Here is a 26,156-nt window from a genome sequence, read left to right on the forward strand (position 1 = left end):
TGTGTATCAAGAATGGCCCACTACCCAAAGGACATCTAGCCAACATGACACAACTGTGGCAAGCATTGGAGTCAACAGGGGCCAGCATCCCTGTGGGATTTTTAGGGAGAGTTTGAAATTGGGATAATTTGCGCCGGACAACGGCATCTCATGGCTTATGACGTGTTGATATGCTATCTGAGGGGCCGACCTCCAAACGTGTTTTTATTTTTGAGGGGTTGGGGGGCCTCAAAACTTGTGATATGTAATATGTAATATGTAATATGTTCTTGCAGTACCCAAAACCATCTGTGATTTTATTTGGCCATGGGGAAAAGAGCTACTGCGTAAATACTGCAATGTGGATTTGATGGAATTGAGCCCCAAGTGTTCTTAGTATGGATGTCAGGAGCTGTGAGTGGCCTCAGTCAGTGGGGCTGCATGGATCCTGGCTAGAAACATTGATTTTGATAACTCTATGAGCCACAATAAAAAAAACAAAGCTTTCGCTGAGTTACAGTTCAAAAAGTTTGGGGGCCCCTCAGTCATGCCCTCCTCTATTTTGTCTTTCTTGATGTTCGTGATGTGAATTCAGACTTTTATTTGTCATCCTCCTTTCCCTTACTTTTTTATCTCGTCTGTTTGTCATTCCAGTCCTGTTACTGTTATGCTGGTGAATGAGGACCCAAAAGCGACTTAATAGAAACAGAGTCTTTATTCCAGTCTTAAACAAAAACCGATACTCCTGGATATTATCTTAGGTAAATCCAAAACAGGAAAACTGAAATCCTCTCGTCAGTAGAGAGGAACGACTGGAGACGCGGCCACAGACTGCAGGTCGCTTCGGGAAGGCACAGGCCGTAGCTGACATAGACACCTGCTCACACGCAGCATCTGAAGAAGGCAAAAACACGACAGGGCGGAACAAGGACACAGAACAGCAAACATCAAACAAGGATCCGACAAGGACAGAAGCGGAAAACAGAGGGAGAAATAGGGACTCTAATCAGAGGGCAAAATAGGGGACAGGTGTGAAAGAGTAAATGAGGTAGTTAGGAGAAAGAGGAACAGCTGGGAGCAGGAACGGAACGATAGAGAGAGAGAGCGAGAGAGGGAGAGAGGGAGGGAGAGAGAGGGATAGAAAGAGGGAAAGAACCTAATAAGACCAGCAGAGGGAAACGAATAGAAGGGAAGCACAGGGACAAGACATGATAATCAATGACAAAACATGACAGTTACGTCCGTTTATGTCTGATTTGATCTCCCTCTGTATTTCTTTGTCATTTACTTTCTCCTACCGTTTTCATCTAACCTAAATGTGTCCATGTTTGCTGCTGACACATAGTAAGGTGTGTTGGTGTGTCCAGTGCAGCGGACTATCTCTCCATAGAGCTACTTGTATACAGTTTATGAGTCTCTCTGTCAAAAACAGGGTTATAAATTGGTCTGACGATTCAAAACACAGTCTCTGCTACCTCTATAACTGATTCAACAGCACAATACCACCCCGGGGCATGTGGCTGGTGTATTGCAACAGCCACATGAGGTACAGATCAAATGCTATACTTCAATATTTGATATGATAATTACAAAGATAACAAACGGAGGCCTTGGCCTCATTCACGGACATTCATGTGTTGAATATGTAAATGAAACTGCATGTTGCAGTCATCTAAGGTACCTAGTAGTTACTCTAGTTCCTGGAATTTATAATCTGCACTCAAACTCTTGACCTTTTGAATTAGGCGAATTCCTGAATATATCAAAATGGAAATGGGAGGTCACCAAGAGTTTATATGAACTTTTCTTGAACCTTCTCTGTGATGGGAAATATAGTTCAGTAGCTAGCAACACCTTCTGTCTCTAGCATGACTCAGGCTACAGTTCTTAGACTGGGCTGTCTGTAACCAGATACTGCGGTTGGAGGTCCTTTGATAACTGTTCAGGTTTTAAGTTGTTCTCCTACTTTAAGTCCTAACTGAGGGAGCGAGTCAGCATCAGACAAGGCTTGTTGGAGATGATAGAGGTGTCTGTGTGTGTGTGCGCAAGTGACAAACAAACGCCCAGACAAAAAGTCACAGACAACACACATCCCCCACAACACACTGAGGCTGGCTGATGGCCTGCTGCTAAATTCAACTGGAACTCTCCGTCTTTTCTCCTCTGCCTCAAACTCCAATAAAAGTTTAAGTGATCATCCATAATTCAGATTTACATAACCCATCACAGACTGGCTGATTGCCAAGTTCAACATGTGCTACTGACAGAACCAGAGACAGGCAAAATTTGCCATCTAAGTATGCTTCATTAGGCCTGTTGAATGGGTTTCAAATTCAGCATTGAAAAGCTTTATTGTCCATTACATTGACATTTTTACTGTGTGTCATTGGATTTGATATTCAATGAAGAGGACATTTCCTGTCCATATAGAATGGATGTAAATAGTTGTTAAAGTGACTGTATTTTTGTACTAGAACATACTTTTCTTAATAAAACCTCACAGCATTTCCCTTCTCTCATCTGTCTTTGTCTTGTCCTTTGTTTCTCCTTTTATATTTTCACTCCATGTTATATGTTGTGTAATATCATTTACTTTCTGACATGCATCAACAATGTCATCATACATTTTTCCATCTAGCTATACACTGAGTGTACAAAACATAAAAAACGCCTTCCTAATATTGAGTTGCACCCCCTTTTGCCCTCAGAACAGCCTTAATTTGGCAGGGCATGGACTCTACAAGGTGTCGAAAGCGTTCCACAGGGATGCTGGTACATGTTGACTCCAATGCTTCCCACAGTTGTGTCAAGTTGGCAGGATGTCCTTTGGGTGGTGGACCATTCTTGATACACACAGGAAACTGTTGAGTGTGAAAAACCCAGCAGCGTTGCAGTTCTTGACACAAACCAGTGCACCTGGCAGCTACTACCATACCCCGTTCAAAGGCAGTTAAATATTTTGTCTGTAGCCATGAAATGCTTTGAAATGCTCACGTTTGTAGCCATGAAATGCTTTGAAAGGCTTGTCATGGCTCACATCAACACCATCAACACCATTATCCCAGAAACCCTAGACTCACTCCAATTTTGCATATCGCACCAACAGAGCCACAGATGATGCAATCTCTATTGCACTCCACACTGCCCTTTCCCACCTGGACAAAAGGAACACCTATGTGAGAATGCTGTTCATTGACTACAACTCAGCATTCAACACCATAGTGCCCTCAAAGCTCATCACTAAGCTAAATACCCTGGGGCTAAACACCTCCCTCTGTAACTGGATCCTGGACTTCCAGATGGGCCACCCCAGGTGGTAAGGGTAGGTAACAACACAACCGCCACTCTGATCCTCAACACTGGGGCCCCTCAGTGGTGCGTACTCAGTCCCCTCCTGTACTCCCTGTTCACTCATGACTGCACGGCCAGGCACGACTCCAACACCATCATAAAGCTTGCTGATGACACAACGGTGGTAGGCCTGATCACCCACAACGATGAGACAGCCTATAGGGAGGAGGTCAGAGACCTGGCCGTGTGGTGCAAGGACAACAACCTCTCCCTCAACGTGAGCAAGACAAAGGAGATGATTGTGGACTACAGGAAAAAGAGGACCGAGCACGCCCCCATTCTCATCGACGGGCTGCAGTGGAGCAGGTTGAGAGTTTCAAGTTCCTTGGCGTCCACATCACCAACAAACTAACACACAATGACATATTGACTCTGTACTGGTACCCCCTACATATAGCCCCGCTATTGTTTTTTACTGCTGCTCTTTAATTATTTGTCATTCTATCTCTTACTTCTTTTAGGGGGGTATTTTCTTAAAACTGCATTGTTGGTTAAGGGCTTGTAAGTTAGCATTTCACTGTAAGGTCTACCTGTTGTATTCGGCGCATGTGACAAATAAAATTAGATTTGATTTGAATGGCACACATATCAAATCCATGTCTCAATTGTCTCAAGGCTTAAAAATCCTTCTTTAAACATTAAACCTAACATCCCAAGACCCCCATGGTTGGTGGCGAACCTCAAAGCAGCATCATGGAGGATGGATAAGAGCTGTGTGTCTGTGTGTGTCTCCATGTTTAGAGATACAACAACACCAGCACTGCCACTGTCAGCTGTGTGTCTGTGTGTGTCTGCATGTGCACGCGTGTGTTTGTGTGGACACTTGTCTGTCATGTGTGTTTGTCCTTGTCTGTCCGTGTCTGTATCTGTGAATCCGCAAGCGTGTGTGTGTCACAGGAGGGTGCTGAGGGGAGGAGGGGTCATAATAATGTCGGGAATAGAGTGAATGGTATCGAACACGGGTTTGATACCATTCCATGTATTCCGTTCCAGCCATTACTGTGAGCCGTCCTCCCCAATTAAGGTGCCACTGGCCGCCTGTGGTGTGTGTGTGTTCGTCCTTCTGTGTGCATGTTTGTGTGTGTGTGTGTGTGTTCGTCTGACTCTGTGTGTGTGATAAAGCACCACTGCTGGGCGTGTTGACTGATTGGCCCGTAGAGGTGTGTTTGTGTGTTTGATGTGAGGTTCAGGTGATTGGAGGTGTGTGTGAATAAAATAGAAAGCACTGTGGAGGTGGGAATATTGTGGCTGAGCGGGAGTTCTGAGTGCTGCTGGGATCCCAGCTCATCTGGATTCCATCGTGTTTCTCTGGGTCTGTACGGCACAGTGGAGGGCATGCAGCAAGGTTAGCTGATCAATAGAACCTGACAATAAACCTACCTCCAGCACACACTGAGTAGGCATAGCTGGAGGTCTACCTTTCCACTTGTTGCAGTCAATGTTGGCTGGTTACAGATCTGTTTGTGCTTTCTTGCCAACTCCTATGGTCCTGTGGCCATTGTCATGCTACAATTACCAGGTAAAGTTGGCAAGAGAGCATAAAAAGATCTGGAACCAGGCTAAATCAATGTTAGGAAGAGTCAGATAACTTTCTGGTGCCTCATGATGGCCCTGGATGATAGAGATATAATCATATAGAATATAAATATTTAACGACTTATGGGTGCCTTGAGTAGAGACAAATAATTAAAAGTCCAATTCCAGCCACAGAACAGTGAGTAATTTTCAAACCACAATTATATGAAATGTATTTTTGCTGATTTTGAAAACCTATTCAGTTGAGTGACCTTGATGAGTGTCATATGTGTTCAGTAAACCATTACTTAAGTCCAATGTAACTGCTGCAATGCACCCCTCAATTATTAAATGGATGAACCGATTCTTCCAAACCAAAACGCGATAGAAAACGTACCAGTTCTGATGCATCACCTTTAGTGTGAGAGATAAAAGCCGTACAGAGTCAAAAGAGACACGGAGAACGAAGGAAAGAAACACAAAGAGACTAACAAGAATGAGCGAAAGATGGAGAGAATGAGACAGATAAAGAAAGGAGAAAGGAAGCGAGAGGGAGATGGCAGACAGTAGAAAAAATATTGGTAGAGATGAATGGATTTTAAAGGTCAGCGCAGCGTACTGTATAATTCAACACATAGATGTGATTGATGTCAGTGCTCTAGCAGCATTCACACAATGCTATTACAACATTCCTACAACGCTCTCTTGATATTCCTGGGAGCTCTGGCCACAGTGGCTTTGGCTTGGACATGCAGGAAGAGAAGTGTAAGGGGTGCCGTCTTTGATATAGGATAGAAAATACAGGAGAACGTGGTGTCTCAGTCTCTGTTGCTTTGTCCTATAGCTCCAGGTCCTCATCGATCTTGATAAGGACAGACTGACTGGATTATTGCATAGAACAATGTGGCGGTAATTTACTCTGCCTATCCACAAGGATCATACGTGTTCACTGTTTTATTTACAAAGAAAGACCGGTTTAGTGGTATTGGGTATCCGATTTACTGTATGGGTGTATGTATGGTGGCCATTTTGGTGTCAGAAATATTTTCTAGAGCCTGGGGCTGGTCTAGTGGGTTGTGCTGCTGCCAGGCACATGCAGCACGTATAACATACATGTCAGCGTGATATTGAATCCCACTGCCCCCAGTCTGTCCATCTATCTATGTATCTCTCTCCACTTCGCTCGAGGCCTAGAAGTGGACTACAATGGATCTTTTTACACAGGCAGCCCAAATCTATTCCTACTATTTGGTCTTTTGACTAATCAGATTGACTAATAGCGCTGCATGTGTCAACGCAGCCAATGCGGTGCACAAAATGTGGCTATCTGGTTCTCTCCCCTCCAATCCAAGCTTCACTATCCATTTCATTTCATATCATTGCACACTCTGTCTAGGACACTGCCATTTTTTATGTACATTTTTAACTGATAGAACATTGGGTGAAACCTTCTACCCCTCTCCCCCGGTCCGCTGTCCACCTCCCAACGTGCTCTCTGTCCCCGCCCAGTGCTTATGCTGGGCCTGTCCCTCTACTCCTGCTGGAGGAGACACAAGGGCCTGAAGGAGGGAGTCTACCACGTATCTGCACACCACGGAGAATGGGATGACATCCGAGAGAACGTTCTCAACTATGACGAGGAGGGTGGAGGGGAGCAGGACCAGGTACAGAGACAGACTCTGAATCCCAGTATATCCTTCAACACAACTACCATTATCTCTCCATAACCTATGAGTCATAAGACCACTACAATACAGAATAGAGTGGAATACAACTTGATCGATTCCCTTAGGGCAATTAGGATCACAACTCACAGACACAGGAGAAACCATACAAACCATAGATAAACAAACTGTATATAAACCAAGCAAGGCGTGGGAAGATTCACAGAGTCACAGTTTACATAGTGAGTGTTCGTCTGGCAGCTCTACCAAACCAGGTGGACTGGTGTTGGTAGAGGCTTGGAAATGAAAAGACTAAAAGAACCATCCTAGCAGAATCATTAGGAAAATGATGTCAGAGACCAATACTCCTTAATAATGCCTCTATTTGCTTTAATAGCACTTTTTTTCCCACTGCAATTAGATAATTAATTACAAGGCCAATCAATGGGGCTGTTGCTGCCAACATTGCCACTTAGGCCTCATGCTTTTTTCTTAGGTAGAATAAAAAATCCTCTCCAGTCAAAAGCACAGCAGACTGGCATTTTTCATAGTCAAATATTATTATAAATTCAGGTCCTGCTGTTGAGTGTTTTCTTTGTCTATTAATCTCTTCGTTTTTATAAGCAGCTCATCTCTAATCAACTCTCTCTAATCTTCTTCATCTCTCTTTCTCTCTCTCTCTGTCTTTGTCTCTCCCTCTCTGTCTCTTTCCCTCTCTCACTCTCCAGAATGCCTTCAACATGGTGGAGTTACAGAGGTCTCTGCGGCCCAGTCCAGCCCAGTCACTGTGGTACAGCTACCCACAATGCATCATACCCTCATCCTACCCTCAGACGACCAAGCCCCCAGACACGAAGAATGGGACCAAACCAAAAGGACCAAACGGACCCAAAAACGGCAGCACAGCAATCGCCCTGCGCCTGGCCCACCCTCCGTCCGGGTCAGCCACCCTCACCTCTCCCATTGCAATGCGGCGTTCCCACAAGTCCCTGTCCTTCTCCAGTCAGGACCTGGCCCGCTACCTGTGTGAGGTCATCAGGGACACGGACCGCTCCCCGGGGGACAACCCCGGCTACATGACCTCACTGCGTCCCCTGTCCAATAAGGCGCAGCGTGGCAGGCTGGCCGTGCGCTCGCTCAGCTCCCTCAGCGATGAAGGTCAGGGGTCGGAGGTTAGGGTTCAGGGGGGTCAGGAGAGCCTGAAGGGTCAGAGATCCCAGAGCCCACGGCTGGACAGGCTCAAAGGCTTGCGAGCTGTTGCCAGTGAACTCAGAGTGGACGGTGCTGTGGACTCTGCTGCCGCCAAGAGCACAGAGGACAAAGTGAAGGATAGAGAGTGCAGGGCGCAGCCCAACTGTGAGAAGAGCGGATGAGACTGGAGTCAGAATACAAAAGATTGGAATTCACACTTGGATACTGAGTTCAAGGATATTGAGAAGAGGACGTTCAAAGGCAGCATCTCAAAAATTTGAAGTTGTGAGATGTTTATATCGATTAATCCAATGATGGTGTTGGGGGAAATACCGAAGGAGAAGAAATATTTAAGAAATGTACATTTCTGATTTGTAACCCCTTTGAAAAGTATTCTATGGGTGGATTGTGGGAAAAATGTGACGCTTTAACTTGATATTATATATTTTACAACCAATCTGGAAAAGTATAACCTTTTTCTTGGCAATGCCCTGTATATACTCCATATGGAAAGCACCTTTTGACCCTTTGGTAACACCAAAATTGCATTCATTTTGACCAGAAAGCCTCACAAAAACATATGTAAAAGAAGGCAAAAGTATTTGTTGATCATTATCGTAATATAAATTCTGTGGAAAAAAAAAATGTTTGTTTTGATTGAATTCTATTTAAATAAATATCTTTGATAATATTTTAGTTATGAAATTGTTTCCTTAAAGAAATCAAAAAATATTTGGGAATTTTTGTTAGTGATAATATAAGCCAATTACTATCTTTGAAGTTCTTTTTTTGATCAAATGTATTTTTTTCACCATCCCATTTTCTTTATCAAAAGCTATGCTGGGTAAATGCATTCCTGTATTCCTCAGCAAGTTAAGTACCTCAATACAGACTTGTTATGCTCTACGTCTTATTTACTGATTCATAACGGCATCTAAATAGTATATGCTATTAAAACCCACTTGTCTAGACTGGAAAGTGTTTGGGTTGAGAACCAGGACCAGTATGTCCCAATATCTTGACTCTGACTACCTCAATCCCCTGCTTATTGTCTCTCAAACTCATCATCAACCATGAACACGGGCTGTTGACCCGGGTTAGAAATTCAGCTGAAAAAGATGCTAGCATTGCTATAAAAGGAAGCTTAGAAACCAACACAACATGGACAAGGTAAGAACCCAGAAAACACAACCACCACACAACGTCACCTTCAACATTGTGGGACTTAAGGGTTTGAAAATAAATCCAATGTCCAACATGTGACTCTAGCAGCTAGCAACAAGCTACACTATATTAAAATATGATGATGATTATGATAATAGGGCGGCAGGTAGCCTAGTGGTTAGAGCGTTGTGCCAGTTACCGAAAGGTTGCTAGATCGAATCCCCGAGCTGACAAGGTAAAAATCTGTCGTTCTGCCCCTGAACAAGGCAGTTAACCCACTGTTCCTAGGCCGTCATTCTAAATAAGAATTTGTTCTTAAGTGGCTTGCCTAGTTAAATAAATAAATACATAAAAAATGATAATGATGAGTTCCTTCCTGCTCCATAATTAATCATTCATGTCCTGTACCCAAACCTTGTTGACCCTTTGGAATTCTCTGAGATGCACTTAAAAAGTCTGTAGCTCCCGGCGAACTGACCTCTTCAATCCTCAATTGCCCTGCAGGACTTGAGTTAAAGGCGGTGGCAGTGGGGCTCATCGTAGGGGAAGGAAGCAGTGCTGTTTTCATAGAAATATAATTACTAAAATGGACCAAAGCCCCTCAGACCACAGCAATTTGACTGCATCCTCAGGAGTAACTCTAAATCTGTTACTTTTGTGCTGCTCTTGATAAGTGTACCAACCTGCTTAAAACAACAGGTTGTTTAGGGATGCATGAGCTCTAGAGGAGGCCTTTCATCTGCCATCTAGACATGGAACAAGTGCTTAGCCATGTCAGTGATGTCACACGTAATGAATGGCCTTGCTTTGAAGCACGCATAGATCCATAAGCCTTGGAGCCAGACAAATTATAAAAGCAGAATTCAGACGGAAATAGCGCCTTCAAGTTCAAACATCCCCAAGACTTATGTAGCTACAGCATAAGCCTTGCTACTGTAACACATTGTAACCTCTATTTCTTTACCAAGCAGCATCTCTGTCTTGAGCTCAGTCTTGAATATGCCTCTTACCATACCCCCATCTAGTGGTAACTTCTTAGAATGCAATTTCCTCATAATTTGTTCTTCAACACATGCAGTTGTCCAATTGACCACTACATGGCAGTGCTAGTCCATAAACTAGACAGCCGGATCAGGAGAGAGCCTGTAAGAGTAACAAAATATGTCTCCCCAAATGTTGAAGTTATGTATGTACAGAAAGACATGTCTAGACAAAAGTATATTTTTATATTTAAAGCCATCGTACCAGATCCAAATGGTTTCATTCCAAAGGTTTACGTCAACATAAATTCGTGGCGTTCCCGACTGTAGGCCTCTAGATGCAAGCCAGGATATCTCTTAAAACAGTTTAACTGATCCATCAGAAAGGGGCAGTGTCTTGGTCGCTCAGGTGATGTGCTGCAGCAAGACTATCAAGTTGATGAGATCTCAGTAAAAAATGGACAGGGAGAAGAGAGAAACGTGTGAGAGGGGAAGTGGGTAGGGAGGAAGTGGAGGAGGGGAGGGGAGGGCTGCTGCTTGATGTGACAGCTGGAGATTGTGGGAATGAGGGGTGACCTAGCCAGAGCCCCAGCCAGTCAGTCAATAGACACTCCCACAGACTGTGTGCCCCCTACTCACCCCTGTGTCATCACACTGTGTGTGTGCTTGCATGTTTGTGCGTGCAAATGTTTACATATATCCCCAGGCTATGGATCCAGGGATGTGACATTACGAAGGCCCCCTGTGTCAGTCGTGCAAAAAAGTGGGATGCGTGTCAGCTCTACTGACAAATGCACTCATCCTCCTGCCTGCCTGCTAACGCCGGCTGCAAATGCGGGACATGTCTTCTGACAGAGCGACACAGCGACAAGGCCTACACGACAACACAGTGACAGTCAGACAAAACACAAGCAGTCAGGTTTGATATGAGGGGCTCACAGGCAAGACACAAGGGTTGGTGGACATGCTGGGAGGGTGAGTGAAAGCCACTCTGACGTCAACACATCTGGAGACACAGTGCTGTACACTGGCCCAGCTGCACTTTACTGACATCCCTTTGTTCTCATAGGCCCACTATCAAGAAGTTTTCATAAGAATTTAGGGTATTTGCTTTGTATGGAAGAGGACCGATAAAGGTAATCCACAGACTGTAGATCTGAGCTGCAGATCTACAGTGTATAAGGGATGTTTACAGTCATGTCATACTGTATCTCTGTGTGTATGTCTGGCATTACGTCTACAGATGGCAGTCTAATCCACATCTGAGTGTCACACAACGGCTCTGTGCTTCCCATTACGTCTACAGATGGCAGTCTAATCCACATCTGAGTGTCACACAACGGCTCTGTGCTTCCCATTACGTCTACAGATGGCAGTCTAATCCACATCTGAGTGTCACACAACGGCTCTGTGCTTCCCATTACGTCTACAGATGGCAGTCTAATCCACATCTGAGTGTCACACAACGGCTCTGTGCTTCCCATTACGTCTACAGATGGCAGTCTAATCCACATCTGAGTGTCACACAACGGCTCTGTGCTTCCCATTACGTCTACAGATGGCAGTCTAATCCACATCTGAGTGTCACACAACGGCTCTGTGCTTCCCATTACGTCTACAGATGGCAGTCTAATCCACATCTGAGTGTCACACAACGGCTCTGTGCTTCCCATTACGTCTACAGATGGCAGTCTAATCCACATCTGAGTGTCACACAACGGCTCTGTGTGTATGTCTGGCATTACGTCTACAGATGGCAGTCTAATCCACATCTGAGTGTCACACAACGGCTCTGTGCTTCCCAATATGTCCTCAATATTTTTCACGCTCGGAAACTTTACCAGCGTGGCTGAGCTCTAACATTCCCTCTGCTCTGCAATGTTGTACCAACGATGTTATTGGGATTGTCTAATGACACAAGCCTGATTGATTCTAGAAGCAGCTTGTATTCATTATACAGTATCTCCTCAGGCTAGCTGTGAATATCCAAAGAGTTAGCGTTCACTTCTGTAGTAAACCACCGTTGGATATCCCCCTCATTTCTCAGAAGAGTTTTGCATTTTATCCTTTTCCGACGCTTCTTGATTACTTCAGATTCATTCATTATTATGAGAGTGGTGTTGTCGATAAGCTCCATGTCTGTCTGTCGATGTCGAATGTGAGACATTCTGTTGTCAAGTTCAGTAAGAACACATTGGTGTCGAAAGTGAAACATTCTGTTGTCTCACGTAACGTACCATTTTGTGGTTACGCAGCACAGCCATCGGTCATGGAAGAAGAGGAGGGAGGAGAGGAGGAGAGGAGGAGAGGAGGAGAGGACAGGCGGTTGGGCCTGACAGATGGGCTTAGTGAGTGAATCATTGACAGGTTCCTGCTAACGGATGCTGGGGCCATCAATAGCTCAAAGCCCCCGTGATGAATTACTGTAGAAAAACAATGCTGACCGAGCAAATGCGCTTTTACTGTTTTCTTTATCGCTTTGGTGCAATTTTCACAAGTATGTGGTACATTTTCACAACTCTTAGTACAAAACTCAAAACAGACCATTTAAAAAAGCTAAGCACATTTTCAATTGACACTAAGTACAACACACAAAATCATACAGTCACTTTTTCACCAAACTTTCACAAAAAAGTGTTTCATCTAGAAATACATTGCAATACACATTCATAAAAAGTAATAGACTTTCACAATACAATGCTCAAATAACTTTTGATAATATTATTTTCTCTTCCGTTAAAACACATTTTACTATTTTACTTAATCTGATTGCTCTTGATTGATGATCACTTAAACATTTTGCCAACAAGGTAACCTGCCTAAATGACTATCTCTATGTAGCACTCACATCTGTAATTATGTAGTGCTTTGAAAGGCTGGTCATGACACACAACACCATCATCCCAGACACCCTGGACCCACTCCAATTCGCATACCGCCCCAACAGATCCGCAGATGACACAATCTCAATTGCACTTCACACTACCCTCTCCCACCTGGACAAGAGGGGAGATAACTATGTGAGAATGCTGTTCATAGACTACAGGTCAGTGTTCAACACCATAGTCCCCTCCAAGCTCATCACCAAGCTAGGGACCCTGAGACTTAACCCGGGACTTCCTGACGGGCCGGTCCCAGGTGATTGAGGTCAGGCGACAACACCTCTGCCACGCTAACCCTCAACACTAGGGCCCCTCAAAAGTGTGTGCTTAGTCCCCTCCTGTACTCCCTGTTCACCCACGAGTGCGTGGCCATGTACGACTTTTACACCATCATCAAGTTTGCTGACGACACGGTGGTAGGCCTGATCACCGACGGCGATGACTCAGCCTACAGGGAGGAGGTCAGAGACTTACCAGTGTGGTGCCAGCACAACAACCTCCACCTCAACGTCAGTAAGACCAATGAGCTGATCATGAACTATATGAGAAAGAGGGGAAAGAACGCCCCCGTCCACATCGATGGGGCTGTTGTAGAACTGGTCAAGTTCCTTGGCATACACATTACTAAGGACTTAACATGGTCCACACACACCGGCACAGTCGTGAGGAGGGCACTGCAGCGCCTCTTCCCCCTAAGGAGGCTGAAAGGATTTGGCATGGGCGCTCAGATCCTCAAAAAGTTCTACAGCTGCACAATCGACAGCATCTTGATTGGCTGCATCATTGCTTGGTATGGCAAATGCACCGCCCTTGACCGCAAAGCGCTACTGAAGGTGATGCGAACAGACCAGTACATAACTGGGGTCGAGCTCCCTGCCATCCAAGACCTCTATATCAGACATGTCAGAGGAAGGCCCGAAGAATTGCCTAAGACTCCAGCCACCCAAGCCATAGACTGTTCGCTCTGATACCGTCTAGCAAAAAGCTTCGAGACAGCTTCTACCCCCAAGCCATACGACTGCTAAATAGCCAGACGCTAAATAGTCAATTAATGGTACCCAAACTATCTTCACTGACTCTATCTTGCACTGACCCTACGTACACTCACTAGACTATATATACAAACTATACACACACTCACACATACTACATTGACAATCTCACACAAAACCCAAAGATATTCACATACACTACACACAGCTGCTACTCTGTTCTTTATTTTTACTCGTATTATTATCTATTCTGATGCCTAGTCACTTTACCCTGCCTTCATGTACATTGAACAAAAATATAAAACGCAAAACGTAACAATTTAGACTATTTTACTGAGTTAAAGTTCATACAGTATATGGAAATCAGTCAATTGAAATCAATTCATTAGGCATAATCTATGGATTTCACATGACTGGGCAGGGTCGCAGCCACTTGGGAGCCAGGCCCAGCCAATCAGAATGAGTTTTCCCCCACAAAAGGGCATTATTACAGACTTAAATACTCCTCAGTTTCATCAGCTGTCTGGTTGGCTGGTTTCAGATGATCCCGCCGGTGAAGAAGCCGGATGAGAAGGTCCTGAGATGGCATGGTTACACGTGGTGTGCGGTTTTGAGGCCGGTTGGACATACTGCCAAATTCTTTAAAACGACTTTGGAAGCAGCTTATAGTAGAGAAAATAACATAAAATTCTCTTGCAACAGCTCTGGTGGACATTCCTGCAGTCAGCATGCTAATTGCACCCTCCCTCAAAACTTGAGACATCTGTGGAATTGCGTTGTGTGACAAAACTACACATTTTAGAGTGGCCTTTTATTGTCCCCAGCATAAGGTGGACCTGTATAATGATCATGCTGTTTAATTAATCAGCTTCTTGATATGCCACACCTGTCACGTGGATGGATTATCTGGGCAAAGGAGAAATGTTCACTAACAAGGATGCAAACAAATTTGTACAGAACATTTGAAAGAAATAAGGTTTTTGTGCGTATGAAACATTTCGGGGATCTTTTATTTCAGCTCATGAAACATGGGACCAACACTTTACATGTTGCGTTTATCATTTTTGTTCCATATAGTTTCTAGTATCTAGCCTGTGGAGCAAAGTTATATATTTTTTGAACAAAAACTAACTGGGAAGTTTTGAGTGTGTGTGTTTGTGCACGTGCGTGTGCATGTGTGTGGGCGCACATGCATTAGAGAGCATAACTAATTCATAACTAATGAAATGGGAGGAAACAGCACAATCCTAATTTGTGCTGGAGAGAGTTATGTTCTGTGTGTTCCTAAAAGGAGAGGGAGAAAACCTCTACTTAATCTCTCTTAAGCTTCCTGACCTCTCTCTCTCTCCTGTTTCCTTTCCTTCAGAGACTGCTCTGCACATTGTTTCCTCTCTCGCATAACAAACCAGTGCTACACCAGGTGCAGGGCTAAACAAAGGCTCTGACCCTACAGGGATCCATGCCAGTTCACTCAGAGCGACCGTCTCATTCCTTCAAGAGGTGACTTAGATAAATGACATGGCCCATATGTCTCAGTAGCATTCTCTCTCCAGACTACTGCAGAGGGAGCCCTGCCCAGGCTGCCTGCAGCCTCTTTTGTCTCAACATCAAGAGGGAGTTACACAGTGAAATAAACACAATAACACACCCGTAGCTGAAGTCCCAACAATATGTATGTGACAAACTGTATTATTGTGTTTCATAAATATTTTAAATTGCTCAAAATGATTCATTGTAAATGTTTAATCAATGTCTCTGCTTCCTCATCTCACTGAACTCTCACTGAGTACGTTCCTTTTGGCAATGCTGAGACACTCAGCTCTCTCTCTCTCTCTCTCTCTCTCTCTGCCCCTCACTCCCCACCCTCTCTCTCTGTCTTGCAGACAACAGTAAATCCTGGTGTCTACCTGTGTCTGTGGGTTGGCCCTGCCATGTCCCAGGCGTCTTGTCGCCTGTCAGAGACAGCCGGCTGCAGACAGGGATGGCATGACCAGGGCAGTGGAGGGAGGGTCAGCAGCCGTCAGTGTTAGAGACAAACAGACAGAGAGACATATGTGACAGGGATCTCCCAGTCTGGCTGTCTGTCTGTCTGCCCACCTCATCTGTCTACAGGGGGCCACCTCTGCATTTATGCTAAAAATGATTGTTTAACTTTACGAATGGCACCCCATAGCGTTATACCAAAATAGCTTGAAATATTCATTATATTATCTTCAATTGATCTTTGTGGATTCGCTTCACCCTCTCCTCCTGAAAATATTGGCCAAACAGGTCTTCTTTCAACATGAGATAAAATGGATCTCAATGTCAACATGGTATGTGTTTCAGCTATTGTTTCAGACATAGCCCTGTACCGTTAAGGTCATATGTGTGTCTAGTTATCCCTAAACCACCCCCTGCCCACACACCATGTCCAGTTTGACAGGTGACATTTTGAGTTCCACAGGAGATGTGTGTTGCCATTTGTATTGCTGGCAGGGTCACAGACTGCAGTATGACCTGTTGGCGGGAGGGACACAGAGAGATACTAATCTCCTATCAAATCAATACAGGACACAAAGATCTACAGAGATAGGTCATTGACTTCTGTCAATCCATTGTGTTTGTCATGTGGTAATTACCTGCCGCTCGCAGTGTGTCTATGTGATAAAAAAAAACACAAGGAGTGAGAGGCTGAGGCTGGAGGTTTGTAAACACAATTTTCCTGAAAGTGACTCAGTTCAATCAAACCTACAATGTGTACTCTTCGAAAAAAGGGGCTAGGGGAAAGTGGGGTAAATTGAGCAAAATGGGTAAGTTGAGCCAAAGGGTTAGTTGAGCCACCCCTTGTTTTTAGGAAATCATACACAAAAATTATATTTTGATAAAATATTTAGGAATAGGTCATTATGTCATGGAGTCTGTGAAGGAAGAAACCACATGGAAAAAGTGGTAAATTAGGTCCAAAAAAGATGTTTCATGATGCTTGTATCTAAACCAAAGTAGATGCTTTTACAATTGTTCTATATTTTGGGTCTATGAGCTTCAATATGATGACCTAAACATAGCATGAAAGTGCATCCTTGTAGCTGTGTTGGCTTCTTTTTTGGACAAGCAATATTTTCAAAACTGTAATGTTTACATGAATTCAAATTATTACTAGGGGTAAACAAAGTCCAGAAATATATGTAGATAACTTTGTTAGAAAGAATACTATATTTCCCTTGAGGCAGTGATGCTGAACGTAAAAAATGGCTCAACTTACCCCACTCTCCCCTACCGAGAATCATAAAAAAAAATATTTGGGTCTCTCTGTAGTAGAAGCAGGTTGACGTTTATTTTGATGAATCTTGTGCTGGAGGCAGAGCTAAGCGATTTCCACTAGATGGGCCCAGCTGCAAAGTCAGATTTGGCTATACTGTATATTGTAAAAATTCATGATTTTGTTTAGCTTTTTTGCCTTAATTTAAGGTTAGGTTTAGGCATAAGGTTAGCAGTGTGGTTAAGGTTAGGGTTAGTCATAAGGTTAGCAGTGTGGTTAAGGTTAGGGTTAGGCATAAGGTTAGCAGTGTGGTTAAGGTTAGGGTTAGGCATAAGGTTAGCAGTGTGGTTAAGGTTAGGGTTAGGCATAAGGTTAGCAGTGTGGTTAAGGTTAGGGTTAGTCATAAGGTTAGCAGTGTGGTTAAGGTTAGGGTTAGGCATAAGGTTAGCAGTGTGGTTAAGGTTAGGGTTAGTCATAAGGTTAGCAGTGTGGTTAAGGTTAGGGTTAGGCATAAGGTTAGCAGTGTGGTTAAGGTTAGGGTTAGGCATAAGGTTAGCAGTGTGGTTAAGGTTAGGGTTAGGCATAAGGTTAGCAGTGGGGTTAAGGTTAGGGTTAGGCATAAGGTTAGCAGTGTGGTTAAGGTTAGGGTTAGGCATAAGGTTAGCAGTGTGGTTAAGGTTAGGGTTAGGCATAAGGTTAGCAGTGTGGTTAAGGTTAGGGTTAGGCATAAGGTTAGCAGTGTGGTTAAGGTTAGGGTTAGGCATAAGGTTAGCAGTGTGGTTAAGGTTAGGGTTAGTCTTTGTTGGTATTTGGTATTTGTTTTATTAGTCCATTGTTGACATAGTCCAAAATGCATCATATGGAGATGATTTATGTATTTTGAAAGTTACATATCTTGAAAACTTGATTGCTGACAACAATGGACAAATGAAACAAATACCAAAATATCATTTTTAGGTGGAGTTTTCCTTTAAGGTCTCAAAATGGCCCCTAGAACATATCAATGGTTAAACAATAAGCACACAATACAGAGAATGTTAAAAATATATTGAGCCTTTTATTCCAAAACAGTCACACTATTGTAATAGTGTAATCTGTAATTTAAGACACACTCTATGCTGATTAAAATAACGTTTTTAGTCTGAAAATGCAAAGATAAGCCTTTCTTGGCAGTGACTTTTCTACCAAAACAAAAGTGTGGATTCCAGTCACTCCTTAGACCAGTCTAATTTTGTGTTAAAACCCAGAACAAAAATCTTGCACAATTTGGTCAGCTGCAAAATTAAATTCTGGGTCCATATGTTTTATAAATTGGGAGTTCTTGGTTGTGAAGTTCATGCCATGTTCATGTGCTAGTTGGAACTTGAAAACTCTGAAATATTTGACTTGCTACCTGGTTGAACGCAGCATGTGTATAACTACAACCAGTTAACTGGTAGAACGCAGCACGTGTATAACTACAACCAGTTAACTGGTAGAACGTAGCACGTGTATAACTACAACCAGTTAACTGGTAGAACGCAGCACGTGTATAACTACAACCAGTTAACTGGTAGAACGTAGCACGTGTATAACTACAACCAGTTAACTGGTAGAACGTAGCACGTGTATAACTACAACCAGTTAACTGGTAGAACGCAGCACGTGTATAACTACAAACAGTTAACTGGTAGAACGCAGCATGTGTATAACTACAAACAGTTAACTGGTAGAACGTAGCACGTGTATAACTACAAACAGTTAACTGGTAGAACGCAGCATGTGTATAACTACAAACAGTTAACTGGTAGAACGTAGCATGTGTATAACTACAAACAGTTAACTGGTAGAACGTAGCACGTGTATAACTACAAACAGTTAACTGGTAGAACGCAGCATGTGTATAACTACAAACAGTTAACTGGTAGAACGTAGCATGTGTATAACTACAACCAGTTAACTGGTAGAACGTAGCACGTGTATAACTACAACCAGTTAACTGGTAGAACGTAGCACGTGTATAACTACAACCAGTTAACTGGTAGAACGTAGCACGTGTATAACTACAACCAGTTAACTGGTAGAACGCAGCATGTGTATAACTACAAACAGTTAACTGGTAGAACGTAGCATGTGTATAACTACAAACAGTTAACTGGTAGAACGCAGCACGTGTATAACTACAAACAGTTAACTGGTAGAACGTAGCATGTGTATAACTACAAACAGTTAACTGGTAGAACGCAGCACGTGTATAACTACAACCAGTTAACTGGTAGAACGTAGCACGTGTATAACTACAAACAGTTAACTGGTAGAACGTAGCATGTGTATAACTACAAACAGTTAACTGGTAGAACGCAGCACGTGTATAACTACAACCAGTTAACTGGTAGAACGTAGCACGTGTATAACTACAACCAGTTAACTGGTAGAACGTAGCACGTGTATAACTACAAACAGTTAACTGGTAGAACGTAGCATGTGTATAACTACAAACAGTTAACTGGTAGAACGCAGCACGTGTATAACTACAAACAGTTAACTGGTAGAACGTAGCATGTGTATAACTACAACCAGTTAACTGGTAGAACGTAGCACGTGTATAACTACAAACAGTTAACTGGTAGAACGTAGCACGTGTATAACTACAACCAGTTAACTGGTAGAACGTGTATAACTACAACCAGTTAACTGGTAGAACGTAGCACGTGTATAACTACAAACAGTTAACTGGTAGAACGTAGCACGTGTATAACTACAAACAGTTAACTGGTAGAACGTAGCACGTGTATAACTACAAACAGTTAACTGGTAGAACGCAGCATGTGTATAACTACAAACAGTTAACTGGTAGAACGTAGCATGTGTATAACTACAACCAGTTAACTGGTAGAACGCAGCATGTGTATAACTACAACCAGTTAACTGGTAGAACGCAGCATGTGTATAACTACAACCAGTTAACTGGTAGAACGCAGCACGTGTATAACTACAAACAGTTAACTGGTAGAACGCAGCACGTGTATAACTACAAACAGTTAACTGGTAGAAAGCAGCACGTGTATAACTACAAACAGTTAACTGGTAGAACGCAGCATGTGTATAACTACAAACAGTTAACTGGTAGAACGCAGCATGTGTATAACTACAAACAGTTAACTGGTAGAACGCAGCATGTGTATAACTACAAACAGTTAACTGGTAGAACGCAGCATGTGTATAACTACAAACAGTTAACTGGTAGAACGCAGCATGTGTATAACTACAAACAGTTAACTGGTAGAACGTAGCACGTGTATAACTACAACCAGTTAACTGGTAGAACGCAGCACGTGTATAACTACAACCAGTTAACTGGTAGAACGTAGCACGTGTATAACTACAACCAGTTAACTGGTAGAACGCAGCATGTGTATAACTACAAACAGTTAACTGGTAGAACGCAGCACGTGTATAACTACAAACAGTTAACTGGTAGAACGCAGCACGTGTATAACTACAAACAGTTAACTGGTAGAACGCAGCATGTGTATAACTACAAACAGTTAACTGGTAGAACGCAGCACGTGTATAACTACAAACAGTTAACTGGTAGAACGCAGCATGTGTATAACTACAACCAGTTAACTGGTAGAAAGCAGCACGTGTATAACTACAAACAGTTAACTGGTAGAACGCAGCATGTGTATAACTACAAACAGTTAACTGGTAGAACGCAGCATGTGTATAACTACAAACAGTTAACTGGTAGAACGCAGCATGTGTATAACTACAAACAGTTAACTGGTAGAACGCAGCATGTGTATAACTACAAACAGTTAACTGGTAGAACGTAGCACGTGTATAACTACAACCAGTTAACTGGTAGAACGCAGCACGTGTATAACTACAACCAGTTAACTGGTAGAACGCAGCATGTGTATAACTACAAACAGTTAACTGGTAGAACGCAGCACGTGTATAACTACAAACAGTTAACTGGTAGAACGCAGCACGTGTATAACTACAAACAGTTAACTGGTAGAACGCAGCATGTGTATAACTACAAACAGTTAACTGGTAGAACGCAGCACGTGTATAACTACAAACAGTTAACTGGTAGAACGTAGCACGTGTATAACTACAACCAGTTAACTGGTAGAACGTAGCACGTGTATAACTACAACCAGTTAACTGGTAGAACGTAGCACGTGTATAACTACAACCAGTTAACTGGTAGAACGTAGCACGTGTATAACTACAAACAGTTAACTGGTAGAACGTAGCACGTGTATAACTACAACCAGTTAACTGGTAGAACGTAGCATGTGTATAACTACAAACAGTTAACTGGTAGAACGCAGCACGTGTATAACTACAACCAGTTAACTGGTAGAACGTAGCACGTGTATAACTACAAACAGTTAACTGGTAGAACGCAGCAAGTGTATAACTACAAACAGTTAACTGGTAGAACGTAGCACGTGTATAACTACAAACAGTTAACTGGTAGAACGTAGCACGTGTATAACTACAAACAGTTAACTGGTAGAACGCAGCACGTGTATAACTACAAACAGTTAACTGGTAGAACGCAGCACGTGTATAACTACAACCAGTTAACTGGTAGAACGTAGCACGTGTATAACTACAAACAGTTAACTGGTAGAACGCAGCACGTGTATAACTACAAACAGTTAACTGGTAGAACGCAGCATGTGTATAACTACAACCAGTTAACTGGTAGAACGCAGCATGTGTATAACTACAACCAGTTAACTGATAGAACGTAGCACGTGTATAACTACAACCAGTTAACTGGTAGAACGCAGCACGTGTATAACTACAAACAGTTAACTGGTAGAACGTAGCATGTGTATAACTACAAACAGTTAACTGGTAGAACGCAGCACGTGTATAACTACAACCAGTTAACTGGTAGAACGTAGCACGTGTATAACTACAAACAGTTAACTGGTAGAACGCAGCATGTGTATAACTACAAACAGTTAACTGGTAGAACGTAGCACGTGTATAACTACAACCAGTTAACTGGTAGAACGTAGCACGTGTATAACTACAAACAGTTAACTGGTAGAACGTAGCACGTGTATAACTACAACCAGTTAACTGGTAGAACGTAGCACGTGTATAACTACAACCAGTTAACTGGTAGAACGCAGCATGTGTATAACTACAAACAGTTAACTGGTAGAACGCAGCATGTGTATAACTACAAACAGTTAACTGGTAGAACGTAGCACGTGTATAACTACAACCAGTTAACTGGTAGAACGCAGCATGTGTATAACTACAAACAGTTAACTGGTAGAACGCAGCATGTGTATAACTACAAACAGTTAACTGGTAGAACGCAGCATGTGTATAACTACAAACAGTTAACTGGTAGAACGTAGCATGTGTATAACTACAACCAGTTAACTGGTAGAACGTAGCACGTGTATAACTACAACCAGTTAACTGGTAGAACGTAGCACGTGTATAACTACAAACAGTTAACTGGTAGAACGCAGCATGTGTATAACTACAAACAGTTAACTGGTAGAACGCAGCATGTGTATAACTACAAACAGTTAACTGGTAGAACGCAGCATGTGTATAACTACAAACAGTTAACTGGTAGAACGCAGCATGTGTATAACTACAAACAGTTAACTGGTAGAACGTAGCACGTGTATAACTACAACCAGTTAACTGGTAGAACGCAGCACGTGTATAACTACAACCAGTTAACTGGTAGAACGTAGCACGTGTATAACTACAACCAGTTAACTGGTAGAACGCAGCATGTGTATAACTACAAACAGTTAACTGGTAGAACGCAGCACGTGTATAACTACAAACAGTTAACTGGTAGAACGCAGCACGTGTATAACTACAAACAGTTAACTGGTAGAACGCAGCATGTGTATAACTACAAACAGTTAACTGGTAGAACGTAGCACGTGTATAACTACAAACAGTTAACTGGTAGAACGTAGCACGTGTATAACTACAACCAGTTAACTAGTAGAACGTAGCACGTGTATAACTACAAACAGTTAACTGGTAGAACGTAGCACGTGTATAACTACAACCAGTTAACTGGTAGAACGTAGCATGTGTATAACTACAAACAGTTAACTGGTAGAACGCAGCACGTGTATAACTACAACCAGTTAACTGGTAGAACGTAGCACGTGTATAACTACAAACAGTTAACTGGTAGAACGCAGCATGTGTATAACTACAAACAGTTAACTGGTAGAACGTAGCACGTGTATAACTACAAACAGTTAACTGGTAGAACGTAGCACGTGTATAACTACAAACAGTTAACTGGTAGAACGCAGCATGTGTATAACTACAACCAGTTAACTGGTAGAACGCAGCATGTGTATAACTACAACCAGTTAACTGGTAGAACGCAGCACGTGTATAACTACAAACAGTTAACTGGTAGAACGCAGCATGTGTATAACTACAACCAGTTAACTGGTAGAACGCAGCATGTGTATAACTACAAACAGTTAACTGGTAGAACGTAGCACGTGTATAACTACAACCAGTTAACTGGTAGAACGTAGCACGTGTATAACTACAAACAGTTAACTGGTAGATCGCAGCACGTGTATAACTACAAACAGTTAACTGGTAGAACGCAGCACGTGTATAACTACAAACAGTTAACTGGTAGAACGTAGCATGTGTATAACTACAAACAGTTAACTGGTAGAACGTAGCACGTGTATAACTACAAACAGTTAACTGGTAGAACGTAGCACGTGTATAACTACAAACAGTTAACTGGTAGAACGCAGCATGTGTATAACTACAAACAGTTAACTGGTAGAACGTAGCATGTGTATAACTACAAACAGTTAACTGGTAGAACGCAGCATGTGTATAACTACAACCAGTTAACTGGTAGAACGTAGCACGTGTATAACTACAACCAGTTAACTGGTAGAACGTAGCACGTGTATAACTACAACCAGTTAACTGGTAGAACGCAGCATGTGTATAACTACAAACAGTTAACTGGTAGAACGTAGCATGTGTATAACTACAAACAGTTAACTGGTAGAACGCAGCATGTGTATAACTACAAACAGTTAACTGGTAGAACGTAGCATGTGTATAACTACAAACAGTTAACTGGTAGAACGCAGCACGTGTATAACTACAACCAGTTAACTGGTAGAACGTAGCACGTGTATAACTACAAACAGTTAACTGGTAGAACGTAGCATGTGTATAACTACAAACAGTTAACTGGTAGAACGCAGCACGTGTATAACTACAACCAGTTAACTGGTAGAACGTAGCATGTGTATAACTACAACCAGTTAACTGGTAGAACGTAGCACGTGTATAACTACAAACAGTTAACTGGTAGAACGTAGCATGTGTATAACTACAAACAGTTAACTGGTAGAACGTAGCACGTGTATAACTACAACCAGTTAACTGGTAGAACGTAGCACGTGTATAACTACAAACAGTTAACTGGTAGAACGTAGCATGTGTATAACTACAAACAGTTAACTGGTAGAACGTAGCACGTGTATAACTACAAACAGTTAACTGGTAGAACGTAGCACGTGTATAACTACAAACAGTTAACTGGTAGAACGTAGCACGTGTATAACTACAAACAGTTAACTGGTAGAACGCAGCATGTGTATAACTACAAACAGTTAACTGGTAGAACGCAGCATGTGTATAACTACAACCAGTTAACTGGTAGAACGCAGCATGTGTATAACTACAACCAGTTAACTGGTAGAACGCAGCATGTGTATAACTACAAACAGTTAACTGGTAGAACGCAGCACGTGTATAACTACAAACAGTTAACTGGTAGAACGCAGCACGTGTATAACTACAAACAGTTAACTGGTAGAACGCAGCATGTGTATAACTACAAACAGTTAACTGGTAGAACGCAGCATGTGTATAACTACAAACAGTTAACTGGTAGAACGCAGCATGTGTATAACTACAAACAGTTAACTGGTAGAACGCAGCATGTGTATAACTACAAACAGTTAACTGGTAGAACGTAGCACGTGTATAACTACAACCAGTTAACTGGTAGAACGCAGCACGTGTATAACTACAACCAGTTAACTGGTAGAACGTAGCACGTGTATAACTACAACCAGTTAACTGGTAGAACGCAGCATGTGTATAACTACAAACAGTTAACTGGTAGAACGCAGCACGTGTATAACTACAAACAGTTAACTGGTAGAACGCAGCACGTGTATAACTACAAACAGTTAACTGGTAGAACGCAGCACGTGTATAACTACAAACAGTTAACTGGTAGAACGCAGCATGTGTATAACTACAAACAGTTAACTGGTAGAACGCAGCACGTGTATAACTACAAACAGTTAACTGGTAGAACGCAGCATGTGTATAACTACAACCAGTTAACTGGTAGAAAGCAGCACGTGTATAACTACAAACAGTTAACTGGTAGAACGCAGCACGTGTATAACTACAAACAGTTAACTGGTAGAACGCAGCATGTGTATAACTACAAACAGTTAACTGGTAGAACGCAGCATGTGTATAACTACAAACAGTTAACTGGTAGAACGCAGCATGTGTATAACTACAAACAGTTAACTGGTAGAACGTAGCACGTGTATAACTACAACCAGTTAACTGGTAGAACGCAGCACGTGTATAACTACAACCAGTTAACTGGTAGAACGCAGCATGTGTATAACTACAAACAGTTAACTGGTAGAACGCAGCACGTGTATAACTACAAACAGTTAACTGGTAGAACGCAGCACGTGTATAACTACAAACAGTTAACTGGTAGAACGCAGCATGTGTATAACTACAAACAGTTAACTGGTAGAACGCAGCACGTGTATAACTACAAACAGTTAACTGGTAGAACGTAGCACGTGTATAACTACAACCAGTTAACTGGTAGAACGTAGCACGTGTATAACTACAACCAGTTAACTGGTAGAACGTAGCACGTGTATAACTACAACCAGTTAACTGGTAGAACGTAGCACGTGTATAACTACAAACAGTTAACTGGTAGAACGTAGCACGTGTATAACTACAACCAGTTAACTGGTAGAACGTAGCATGTGTATAACTACAAACAGTTAACTGGTAGAACGCAGCACGTGTATAACTACAACCAGTTAACTGGTAGAACGTAGCACGTGTATAACTACAAACAGTTAACTGGTAGAACG

At 42.5% G+C, this 26,156-nt stretch overlaps 1 protein-coding gene across 1 annotated transcript in view; it reads left to right on the forward strand.

Annotated features, from left to right (window-relative positions):
• The window catches only part of LOC139540191 (neural-cadherin-like), a 110,057-nt gene extending 101,451 nt beyond the window's left edge, over positions 1 to 8,606 (forward strand). Inside the window, exons 32-33 of the mRNA XM_071343804.1 lie at positions 6,355 to 6,509; positions 7,238 to 8,606. Of these exons, the coding sequence (XP_071199905.1) occupies positions 6,355 to 6,509; positions 7,238 to 7,882 (800 nt within the window). The 3' untranslated portion in view covers positions 7,883 to 8,606. The remainder of the gene's footprint in view (positions 1 to 6,354; positions 6,510 to 7,237) is intronic.
• The last annotated feature ends 17,550 nt before the right edge of the window (positions 8,607 to 26,156 follow it).

This window comes from Salvelinus alpinus, chromosome 15, assembly GCF_045679555.1.
Source record: "Salvelinus alpinus chromosome 15, SLU_Salpinus.1, whole genome shotgun sequence".
NCBI classification, from domain to species: Eukaryota; Metazoa; Chordata; class Actinopteri; order Salmoniformes; family Salmonidae; genus Salvelinus; species Salvelinus alpinus.